The following is a 12,130-nucleotide window of genomic DNA, read 5'->3' as shown; positions in this document are numbered from 1 at the left end:
GCCTTCAGATGTCTTCTAAAAGTCAGAGAGTTTACTATTTCCTTGACATCTGACAGGATGGTGTTCCACAGGGCGGGTGTCACCACTGAGAAGGCCCTCTGCCTGGTTCCCTGTAACTTGGCTTCTCGCAGGGAGGGAACCGCCAGAAGGCCCTCAGCGCTGGACCTCAGTGTCTGGGCTGAACGATGGGGGTGGAGACGCTCCTTCAGATATACTGGGCCTTTGAGGCCATTTAGGGCTTTCAAGGAAAACACCAACACTTTGAATTGTGCTCGGAAATGTCCTGGGAGCCAACGTAGGTCTTTCAAGACCGGTGTTATATGGTCTCGGCGGCCGCTCCCAGTCTAGCTGCCGTATTCTGGATTAATAAAGTGGGTCTTTTCGGCGCCTGTTAAATGCCTCCCTCTTCCAGCAAACCTTTTAAGTAGAGATATTTCTCAGGCTGCATCTGTTTTAGGATTGTTTCAACACAGGGAAGCATTTTTTAAATAATGTATGGAATTTTGTAGTGATGCTTTTATTGCAAAACTGCTTTGAGATATCTCACAGACCTTCTCACACTGTTTTTATCCTCCCGAGCAGATAAATATTGAGTGGGGAAAGGGCCCACCCATTAGCCTGGAAGGGACCATCCCTCAGTAGGAACTGAAGCGTAGTTGGGTTCCCACAAGGCAAGACACAAGCGATAACAGCAAGAACCTTTATTGAACTACATAACTGGGAAACAGGGGCAAAGCAACTGCTTATATACATGCCTAAAAGCCTGGGCCACTCCCACTCCCGACATGATTGGCTGTCTAAACTTCCAAGCTGCGAATCACGACTCATGAGTTCAAGGGCCAATGGCAGAGGCCCAAATCCTTAAATGTTGTGTGATTGGACATCATGTATCGAACCAGAACACAGGAGCTCAGGTTCCTCAGTCCAGACTTGAGCTCAGACAAACACAGATCCACTGAATACATAACAGGAGCCATCACTTGGCAACCTTTTGAGGTGTTGATGAGGACATTTAAATGGCCAGCTAAGGCCGTTCTCTTGCTAAGATGCTTGTCTGACTAGGTTCAGCAACAACAGAACCCGCTGTTAGAGTCGAACCCTCACTGGGTACAAGACTCCAAGAATTGGGCACTCAGGGCATAATCCAGACTGACCCCCCCACACACAATACAATTGCACAGAGGCAAATCCACTTTCAACTTGTTTTATTAACACATGCACACCCAAAATTAATTACAACTCCCCACCAGCATCAGCCCCCGCATCTCTGGTACACGAACTGGGTTATCATGGCAAAAAGGACGAGCGCAAGCGAAGATACGACGATAATCAGCGCCATTATCATTCCGGGATCCTTCATCATCACTGCAAGAAGGAACAGCAAAACTCCAGTGAAGATTATTTTGTCTTTTTTTTTAAGGCCCTGATCACATTATTTTTTTCAAATACAATATAGCAGGGTGCTAGCTAAGGGGGAACGGTTTGGGCCCAGATAATCTGAAAGACCGTATCTACCTTTACAAATCTGCCCAGGTGCTAAGGATCACCTTATCTGGGTCCCATCAGCATCATGCTTAGGGTAGGGTTACCAGAAATCCCCGTTTCCCGGGGACAGTCCCCGGATTTGCGAATAAGTCCCCGGACAAATTCCATCCCCGGAATGTCCCCGGATTTCATCTAATGTCCCCGGGAAATGCAGCAGCGGCATTCTCAGCAGCCCATAGCAGTTGGGTCTTGCTGGCTTCAGGAGCTGCTCAGAAGTCCCCATATGATGGTGGTGGAGGGGCTCAAAGATGCAGCTTCCGGGCTGCCTCCACCTTCCCTGACCCCAGCAACTAAGCTGTGAAGGGAGGCTTCACGCTGCCTATCAGAGCTTGCGTGCAAGCAGGAGGGGGCAGGGATCTCTCAGTTAGGCAACGGGAAGCCTCCCATCCCAGCTGAGGGATCCCCGCCCTCTCCTGCTTGCACGCAAGTAGGAATGGGATTGGGGCTGGTCCGATGGGAAGGGAGGCATCGCGCTGCCCGAGCCTCGCTGCTGCAGCCGCTGCTGCTCTCGGCCCTCGTCCTCCACCTTCCATGCCTGAATCACCGCGCACCGCTTCCCAACCACCACCACCGAAGAACCAACAACTCAGGGGCCGTCCAGGCTCATGGAGAAAGGAGATAGAAGCGTCGGAGGAAGGGGAAACATGGCAGCTGAGGTCAAGGGGGCCGTCGCCCCTCTGCCACCGCCATTACTGCAGAATCAACCTCCCAAACGTGTAGTAATGAATTAAAGTGTCCCCGGATTCAAATCTGGTAACCTTCGCTTGGAGGTAAAACAAGAGCCTTCTCTGTGGCTGCTCCCAGATTGCGGAATTCCCTCCCAAAGAGAGGTTAGACTGGCTCCCTCCTTGTCCTTCCCCCAAAGATCTTCCTGTTCAGACAGGCCTTTGGGAACTAAGGAGCACATTATGGTGACGGGGCTATTTTGGAGCTGTGTGACAGAGCAACAGACCGTCCAAGTCTCCCTGTTTTCCAGGGACATCCCTGATATAGAGAAGCCACCCCAGTTTCTGATTTAATCCCGGAATGTGCCGCTTTTCCTTAAAGGTAAAGGGACCCCTGAACATTAGGTCCAGTCGTGACTGACTCTGGGGTTGCAGCGCTCATCTCGCTTTAATGGCCGAGGGAGCCGGCGTACAGCTTCCGGGTCATGTGGCCAGCATGACTAAGCTGCTTCTGGCGAACCAGAGCAGCACACGGAAACGCCGTTTACCTTCCCGCCGGAGCGGTACCTATTTATCTACTTGCACTTTGATGTGCTTTCGAACTGCTAGGTTGGGAGGAGCTGGGACCGAGCAACGGGAGCTCACCCCGTCGTGGGGATTCGAACCGCCGACCTTCTGACCGGCAAGTCCTAGGCTCAGTGGTTTAACCCACAGCGCCACCTGTGTCCCGCTTTTCCATAGGGTGTCCCTATTTTCATTGGAGAAACGTTGGATGGTATGCAGTTATCCAACCCCCCCTCCCCGAGCTATATGAAAGAAATCTTGTATAGGGTAGGTTTTTCTAAAAAAAGTTTAATGTTTTATTATATACGTTGGAAGCTGCCCAGAGTGGCTGGGGTCAGATGTGTGACGTATAAATAGTAAAAATCATCATTATGAAATGGGATGTCCCTATTTTCATCGGAGAAATGTTGGGGGGTATGGACCAGGGGTCAGCAAACTTTTTCATCAGGGGGCCAGTCCACTCCCTCAGACCTTGTGGGGGGCTGGACTGTATTTTGAAAAAAAAAATTGAACGAATTCCCGGATTTAGAAGGCGATTGGGACGGATCCGGCCCCCAGGCCTTAGTTTGCCTACTCATGGTATTGAGACTACCTTAGAAGGCAGTAGGTTCTCTTTTCATGGAGGTTTTAAAGCAGAGATTGGACGGCCATCTGCCAGGGATTATTTAACTAAGATTCCTGCATTGCAGGGGGTTCAGTTGGATGACCTTTGGGGGTCCCCCTTCCGCTTCTATGATTCTACACCGTGCCAACAAAGCTCCCCCTTTCATGTTGTTTGGGCAGCTCTGGGATCCTGGCGACAGGGACTGCTGCAGAAATACCGTATTTTTTGCTCTATAGGACGCACCAGACCACAAGACGCACCTAGTTTTTGGAGGAGGAAAACAAGAAAAAAAATATTCTGAATCTCAGAAGCCAGAACAGCAAGAGGGATCGCTGCGCAGTGAAAGCAGCAATCCCTCTTGCTGTTCTGGCTTCTGGGATAGCTGCGCAGCCTGCATTCGCTCCTCAAGAGACACACACATTTCTCCTTACTTTTTAGGAGGGAAAAAGTGAGTCATATAGAGCAAAAAATACGGTAGCTAACGGTCTTTGGCCACCTGAGTCCACTCTACTGTTGGGAGTAACCAAGCAAGCAAGGGGCAGATTCTCAAAGGAGACCAAAGAGCCAAAGGAATCAAGCTAGCGTAGCCCTGCTGGCTGTCTCACGTGCCGACTTGTGCTTCACAATCACCACTTTCTTCTCCGCGTCTGGAACTGTGCCCGGGGTTGAAGCAAGGGTGGTGTCCTCGTTGGACTCCGTTTGAATTACAGACGAGTTCTCTGTAAGTGGTGAAGAATATAAAATAAAATAATAATAATAATAATAATTTATTATTTATACCCCGCCCATCTGGCTGAGTTTCCCCAGCCACTCTGGGTGGCTCCCAATCAAGTGTTAAAAACAATACAGCATTAAATATTAAAAACTTCCCTAAACAGGGCTGCCTTCAGATGTCTTTTAAAGATAAGATAGCTGCTTATTTCCTTCACATCTGAAGGAAGGGAGGGCGCCACCACCGAGAAGGCCCTCTGCCTGGTTCCCTGGAGCTTCACTTCTCGCAATGAGGGAACCGCCAGAAGGCCCTCGGCGCTGGACCTCAGTGTCTGGGCTGAACGATGGGGGTGGAGACGCTCCTTCAGGTCTACTGGGCCTTTGAGGCCGTTTAGGGCTTTCAAGGTCAGCACCAACACTTTGAATTGTGCTCGGAAATGTACTGAAGAAGAAGAAGACTTCTGTAACTTCCCAGATTCTCTGATGTTCTGCATGTGGGGATATTCCCCTCGGGGGTGGTTCCAAATACAGAGGCTCACCCCAAATCCCCAAGTGGTCAGGCTTCATTCAATAATACCAAACAGTTCAGAGAGTCTGCAAGAGCATTTCCATTAGGACAGACATAAACAGGCAAAACTACAACACGATTCAAAGTGTTGGTGCTGACCTTTAAGGCCCTAAATGGCCTCGGCCCAGTAGACCTGAAGGGGCGTCTCCACCCCATCGTCCAGCCCGGACACTGAGGTCCAGCTCCCTTCCTCCCTGCGAGAAGTGAGGTTGCAGAGAACCAGACAGAGGGCCTTCTTGGTGGTGGCGCCTGCCCTGTGGAACCCCCTCCCACCAGATGCCAAGGAAATAAACAACTAGCTGCCTTTTAGAAGACATCTGAAGGCAGGCCTGTTTAGGGAAGTTTTTAATGTTTAATGCTGTATTGTGTTTTTAACATTTGGTTGAGAGTTGCCCAGAGTTTATTATTATATTATTATCTTAGCTCTTCATCCTTTGCCCAACCACTTTCTGCTACCCCATTGTCCCACCATCTCATCCAAAAACACTCCTTGGGGGGAAAAAATTCTCAACCCTTTTTTTTATTGTACATGTTTGAACCCTCTTTGTACCTTATCTGCACTTGTTTTCCACTTTAACATTCAGCTGTTACGTTCCTCTTTCACCATTTGCCAGTTCTGTGGTCAGGTTGCATTACTGCGTATGAGCCACTGGTCTCAACGATAATTTAACAGAAATTCCACCTCACCCGTTCACCAGTAACTCCAAAGGAGAATTCAATAAAAGACAACATAGGACTCTTTCCATTGAGCACATTATAAACATCAAACTAAGGCTCCAGTGATGGCCAAACTCGGCCCTCCTGATGTTTTGGGACTACAATTCCCATCATCCCTGACCACAGCTAGGGATGATGGGAGTTGTAGTCCAAAAATAGCTGGAGGGCCAAGTTTGGCCACCACTGAGCTAAGCCAAAAGGCACATCCCACGTTTTAGGTCATCCTTCCCCCTCAAGATATTTTGAACTACAACTCCCATCATCCAGGACAACTGGCTAAGCTGACTAAGGATGATCGGAGTTGTAGTCCAAGACATCTGGAGGGCATCAAAGGGAGGCTGACCTAGATATACCTATGATGCTTTTGGTTTCAGAGACACCTGCCTTGCTGCCAATAGACATTTCTTTTCTGTCGCCCAACAGCTGTTCTCAGTTTCGCCAGCATCTCAGAGCCTTTTGCTTCACTGATATTCCTTGAGCCTCCTGAGGGCATTTGCCTGTGAAAGAGAGAACACCAGTCTGGGGAAAAAACAATTTACCGTATTTTTTGCTCTATAAGACTCACTTTTTCCCTCCTAAAAAGCAAGGGGAAATGTGTGTGCTTCTTATGGAGCGAATGCAGGCTGCGCAGCTATCCCAGAAGCCAGAACAGCAAGAGGGATTGCTGCTTTCGCTGCGCAGTGATCCCTCTTGCTGTTCTGGCTTCTGAGATTCAGAATAATTTTTTTCTTGTTTTCCTCCTCCAAAAACTAGGTGCGTCTTGTGGTCTGGTGCGTCTTATAGAGCGAAAAATACTGTACATGAAAAGGCGAGGGTGCATTGTACGAAAGCTACATACTTAAAAGGTCCGTTCAAATAATTCTGTGCCACTGATTCCCACGGGCAGCACATCAACTAACCTCTGGAACTCACTGCCACAGGCTCAGAAATACAGGTGTTGCTCAGCTTGGTCAATCCCTGCCCAAGTCCAACCACACCTGCAGAGGTAAAGTCACGAAAACTGCTCATCCCTCCCACCCCAAGTCACATACACCTTTCCTGCTCTCCAGTTCTCATGGCTTGGAGGGGCGAACGAGGAGGTGCGGTAGGCTGCTTGCCTACTGAGATAACAAGTATTCCCATAAAGGGACCCCTGACCATTAGGTCCAGTCATTGCCGACTCTGGGGTTGCGGCGCTCATCTTGCTTTACTGGCCGAGGGAGCCGGCGTACAGCTTCCGGGTCACGTGGCCTGGTCTGGTTCTGGCGAACCAGAGCAGCGCACAGAAATGCCGTTTATCTTCCCGCTGGAGCAGTACCTATTTATCTACTTGCACTTCGTGCTTTCGAACTGCTAGGTTGGAGGAGCAGGGACCGAGCAACGGGAGCTCACCCCGTCGCGCTGATTCGAACCACCGACTTTCTGATCGGCAAGCCCTAGGCTCTGTGGTTTAACCCACAGCACCACCCGCGTCCCAGTATTCCCATAGCCTGCCTTAAATGGTGTGTTGCCCTTAAAAAAGCCTAAGATATACTACTGGTCTGCAATGCAAATTTGGTTTGGGATCGCATTATCTGCCTTCTAGTCCCTTGTTCCTGTCCGTGGCTACAACATTATTCAAGCCAAGATAGAGGACATCTGTGGCCCTGCAAATCTTCTGGGACTCCAGCTGTCACCAGCCCTGAATTAAGCGACGGCACTCTGCAGATGCCCAGAGACACTGTGGCCACATTCACACCATAAAACACTAAGATGCCGCCTTAAACAGTCGTGGCTTCCCTCAAAGAGTTCTGGGTACTGTAGTTTGTTATGGATGGATCCTGAGACTGGTTAGGAACGTCCCATTGCTTTCCTTAAGAGGTTGCTGGTAGTACTCACCACAAAGTTGTTATATTAAGAGCCACATTTCAAACCAGTGCTTTTTTTGCAGGACAAAAGATGCTAGCACCCTCGAGTACCCCTGGGAAAAAGTACAGGGAATCCCCCATATCCCCTCACAATTAATCAAATTCCTCAGGAAGAGGGATTGGTTGCTAAACCACTCCAAAAACTGTACAGCTCTGAGGAGAATAAGGATCTCCTAAAAAAAACGCCACAACCTGTTCACGGAATTATTTTCGTGAAGCCATAGCTGTTCCACTATCCAACAGTTCTTACTGTCAATTAAAGTATGTTAATTAACCTCCATCGTTCTGCCCGGACACTGAGGTCCAGCTCCGAGGGCCTTCTGGCGGTTCCCTCCCTGTGAGAAGCAAAGCTACTGGGAACCAGGCAGAGGGCCTTCTCGGTGGTGGCGCCCGCCCTGTGGAACGCCCTCCCAGCAGATGTCAAAGAGAAAAACAACTACCAGACTTTTAGAAAACATCTGAAGGCAGCCCTGTTTAGGGAAGTTTTGAATGTTTGATGCTTCATTATATTTTAAATATTTTTTTTGAAGCCGCCCAGAGTGGCTGGGGAAATTATTTATTATTTGATATATTAGCACTTTAAATGTATATGGGGTCATGCCTATAATAAGCCTTTGTATTTGTGATTTCCTTGTCTTCCAGAATGTAAGCTGCACCTAGAAATATAGGTTTTCCCAGCTCAAGTTAACCTGAGAGGTCATTCATCGTAGGGAACCATCCCGGCGCTGTTCTTATGGCCAGTACCCTCTCTCCCCAAATACCTTACACAATTTTTTTGCAAACCTTGGACAATGACACTCAATGAGGACTGCAGATGGCAGGCTGGGCTCAGCTGTGGTGGGAGCAGGCCTTTCCGCGTTGTAAAACAAAATATTTCTGTAGATCACAGTGCCTGGAGTCAGCTGTTGGGGGAATAAACAGAGAATCGCACTGCAGCATTGAACACTTCATAGAATCATAGAGTTGGAAGAGACCACAAGGGCCATCGAGTCCAACCCCCTGCCAAGCAGGAAACACCATCAGAGCACTCCTGACATATGGTTGTCAAGCCTCTGCTTAAAGACCTCCAAAGAAGGAGACTCCACCACACTCCTTGGCAGCAAATTCCACTGTCGAACAGCTCTTACTGTCAGGAAGTTCTTCCTAATGTTGAGGTGGAATCTTCTTTCTTGTAGTTTGGATCCATTGCTCCGTGTCCGCTTCTCTGGAGCAGCAGAAAACAACCTTTCTCCCACCTCTATGTGACATCCTTTTATATATTTGAACATGGCTATCATATCCCCCCTTAACCTCCTCTTCTCCAGGCTAAACATGCCCAGCTCCCTTAGCCGTTCCTCATAAGGCATCGTTTCCAGGCCTTTGACCATTTTGGTTGCCCTCCTCTGGACACGTTCCAGTTTGTCAGTGTCCTTCTTGAACTCTGGTGCCCAGAACTGGACACAGTACTCCAGGTGAGGTCTGACCAGAGCAGAATACAGTGGCACTATAACTTCCCTTGATCTAGATGCTATACTCCTATTGATGCAGCCCAGAATTGCATTAGCTTTTTTAGCTGCCGCGTCACACTGTTGGCTCATGTCAAGTTTGTGGTCAACCAAGACTCCTAGATCCTTTTCACATGTACTGCTCTCAAGCCAGGTGTCACCCATCTTGTATTTGTGCCTCTCATTTTTTTTGCCCAAGTGCAATACTTTACATTTCTTCCTGTTAAAATTCATCTTGTTTGGGAGCTGCCCAGAGTGGCTGGGGAAACTCAGCCAGATGGGCAGGGTATAAATAATGTATTATTAATTATTATTATTATTATTATGAACATGTACACACACATAAGCCCAGATGTCAGGGTGATGGACACAGCTCCAAACCTTAATCCACATCTGCAACTTATTTTATTTTATTTATTGCATTCACAGCCCACCATTTTCTCGGAGGAGCTAAGTGTGGCACCCATGCTTCGCTCCCTCCTCATTCAATCGCACAATAACCCTGAGAGGTCAGTTCGGCTGAGGCGCATCCATTGTGATAGGAATTTTATGGTCTTAGATAATGTTCATAACTGCACATACATAGATCAACACAGGAAGACCAACCTGGAACCATTTTGATTCCTAAACTGACCAAACCCTTTCTCTGCAAGGTCAAACTGGAAAAGCCTCCCCATTTTCTCTTTCCTCACAAATCCTGTCTCGAGGATATGTCTGCTTGAATAAGGTGTGAGCCTGTGACCTGGCCCAGGAACTAAGTATTTTACCACTACAAAAGAATGGCCAGGCTCCCCAGGAAATCCAATCAAGTAACTTGCCAGGCAGGAGATAAACTGTGACAGGAGAAAAACAACATTTAAATTTCTGTGATGTAGGTGGAATGTATCTGAGGGGTGGTCTTAGGTTATACCCCTTCTGTGATGTATGTATGATGTTTCTGGGGGTGGGCTTGATCTAGAGAATGGGAATTTCAAAAGTCTTTATAAGCCCTTGCACGGCAATTTTGGGGGTCCTCTTCCTCTCCTGCGTGTGAGGGGAGCACCCTGTTGCAACAGATCAATAAAGATCAGGCTTACTAGCTGCTTTGCTTCTCAATATTTTCTGGTTGGCCCCTGTTATCTTCTCCTACCAATAGGGAACCCAGGTAAGGACTCTATATGGGCTCTTGGATACCCCATAAGGGAAAAGGGCATATTTTTATTTACAACACTGGTGAGCTTCACAGCCAAGTCGAGGGATTTGAACTCTGGTCTCCCAGGTCCCTGCAACCACTGCACCACGCTGCCTCTCGTTCCCAGACGCACCAGGCTTGAGAAGTCCTCAGCCAGCCCAAAGGCAGGAAAGTCTAATAAACAAAAACCTGCCCTTATTCGCTTATGGGGGACAGAAGAGCCCTTATAAAGTCCTTTGTATGTTCTCCATCAGTCGGAGAAAATAATAGGACAATCAGAGAATATTGAGAAGCAAAGCAGCTCATAAGCCTGATCTTTATTGAACTGTTGCAACAGGGTGCTCCCCGAACCCAGGTGTGCCCGCCCTTATATAGACATTTTAAATTGCCCGCCCTGGAGCTCAAGACCACGCCTCCATACATCACAGAAGGGGTGCAACCCAAGACCACCTCCCACAAACATCATACCTACATCACAGAAAAGGCGATCTACAACAGAAATCCGAGTGCCTTGCTTTTACCCTGTCTACCAGGTTATCTGATAATGCCTTATCTGATTGCCTTTCGTGGTAGTCTGGCCATTCCTTTGAGATGGCAATTTCCCGATTCCTGAGACAATGGGAAGGTTCCCTCACCCCCTCCCTCCTTGCAGAGAAAACATTTGGTAGGTTGGGAGTCAAAATGGTTTCAGGGCGGTCTTCCTGCGCTGCTCCAGACATGTGGGCCACACATCTATGTATGCGCTTGGTTGATACAATTATGAACATAATACAATTATGAACATAATAGAGATCCTGCTCTGTTCCAGTAACAAGAAGCCGAAAGCACCAGCCTGAAGATGACGAGTGAGACCTCGTCGAAACGTCGCCTAGACACCCCAACTTTTACACGGGAAGACACCCGAGGACACCAAAACCTGCAATTATGAACATATATATATATTTATGTATACACACACACACACGGTGGTACCTCAGGTTAAGTACTTAATTCGTTCTGGAGGTCCGTTCTTAGCCTGAAACTGTTCTTAACCTGAAGCACCACTTTAGCTAATGGGGCCTCCCGCTGCTGCCGCACCACTGGAGCACGATTTCTGTTCTCATTCTGAAGCAAAGTTCTTTACCTGAAGCACTATTTCTGGGTTAGCGGAGTGTGTAACCTGAAGTGTATGTAATCCGAGGTTCCACTATACCCGAGGTTCCACTATATATATATACATATACATACACACACACACAAATATATATATATATATATATATATGACCTTAATTTTTTTATTTCAAGGAAAGCAAGGCTCTGTTCCCAACATTTCAACATCACCCAGAAGGAAGAATGGAGAAGACAGAGGAACCCCAATATCTCACCTGGACCTGGGATCCGCACGCTTGGATGGCAACCACAAAAACCACAGTTTCTCCTTCGAGGCTCGTATAAGGACAGTCTCCCAGGGTCAGGTCACTGGGTTTCACCAGCTCTTTGGCTCCTGGAGTTTTCTCCACCGACACAATAACTTGGGACTGGTCACATTTTACCTTCACCCAGTAAGGCCCAGTTTGCTGAACCCACCAGGACTGGGTCGAAGGGAACCACTGTCCTGTATGAACTCTAAGTGGGGCTGGCATCGCCCCCACAGTTAAGCAAATTAACAGCCAGCCATAGCCCCCCATTCTTCACACCCTACAAGGCCTTCTTCAGCCCAGAAAGGGAAAAATACCCCTAACAGCAGCTTTTTATAGCTTCACCTGCATCAGGTGATTAACAGGTTTTTTCCCCCCTCCCTCCCTTCATCACACACCTGTCTTGGACCAAAAGGTGATTGCTATGGGGAGTATTTTCCTCCCATTGTATGAGATGGTTAGAGCTCCTCCAGTTTGCAAGGCTCATTTGACAACAAAAAAGAAACTGAGCCTTTATTGTCGTCTTCCCAGTCCTGTGGAACTCTCCGCCACTAGAGAGTCAGCAGGCGTCTTCTGTTTTCAACTTTGAAATGCCTGCCTTAAAACTTTGCTATTCCGGCAGGTTATGCAGGCAATTATCTTTCTGGGACAGTTATCTGGTTTCAATTTTCTACATCGTTTTTATTGTATGGTTTTATGTTACAGTTGTTGCAAACTGCTTTTTTATAATAACAAAATAGCACTAATTCATTTAAATAAATGATAAAATAAAATAAAATAAAATAAAATAAAATAAGGCTACTGTTCTTTTTTTCG

General features: G+C 47.7%; 1 protein-coding gene and 1 long non-coding RNA gene across 3 annotated transcripts; both read right to left on the bottom strand.

Annotated features, from left to right (window-relative positions):
* Window positions 1-1,205: 1,205 nt before the first annotated feature.
* On the bottom strand, window positions 1,206-5,436 carry LOC310663252. The gene is made up of 3 exons (XR_014504439.1): window positions 5,208-5,436; window positions 3,984-4,097; window positions 1,206-1,365 (listed from the first exon to the last, which is right to left on the bottom strand). It is a non-coding gene; the product is annotated as an uncharacterized lncRNA (long non-coding RNA).
* Window positions 5,437-5,729: 293 nt separating this feature from the next.
* On the bottom strand, window positions 5,730-12,027 carry LOC310663172 (zona pellucida sperm-binding protein 3-like). 2 transcript variants are annotated; one of them, XM_083410840.1, is made up of 3 exons: window positions 11,282-12,027; window positions 8,022-8,162; window positions 5,730-5,871 (listed from the first exon to the last, which is right to left on the bottom strand). In XM_083410840.1, exons 1-3 carry the CDS (start codon window positions 11,582-11,584, stop codon window positions 5,836-5,838), a joined length of 480 nt encoding a protein of 159 aa, XP_083266966.1. In that variant the 5' UTR covers window positions 11,585-12,027; the 3' UTR covers window positions 5,730-5,835. The 2 variants fall into 2 exon arrangements, with proteins under 2 accessions (XP_083266966.1, XP_083266965.1); XM_083410839.1 differs by having other exon boundaries at window positions 8,044-8,162.
* Window positions 12,028-12,130: the final 103 nt, after the last annotated feature.

This window comes from Podarcis tiliguerta (assembly GCF_965153285.1).
Source record: "Podarcis tiliguerta genome assembly, chromosome: 13".
NCBI lineage: Eukaryota > Metazoa > Chordata > Lepidosauria > Squamata > Lacertidae > Podarcis > Podarcis tiliguerta.
Note: the sequence above shows the minus strand (reverse complement) of the source record. Positions and strands in the feature narration are given on the sequence as shown.

Coding starts and splice junctions, on each gene's coding strand:
- LOC310663172 (XM_083410839.1), bottom strand. CDS start 11,584: ATGGGGGGCTATGGCTGGCTGTTAATTTGCTTAACTGTGGGGGCGATG. Junction 8,163..11,281: donor CGTGCGGATCCCAGGTCCAG/GTGAGATATTGG, acceptor TTCCCCCAACAG/CTGACTCCAGGCACTGTGAT. Junction 5,872..8,043: donor ATTGAGTGTCATTGTCCAAG/GTTTGCAAAAAA, acceptor TCTCTTTCACAG/GCAAATGCCCTCAGGAGGCT.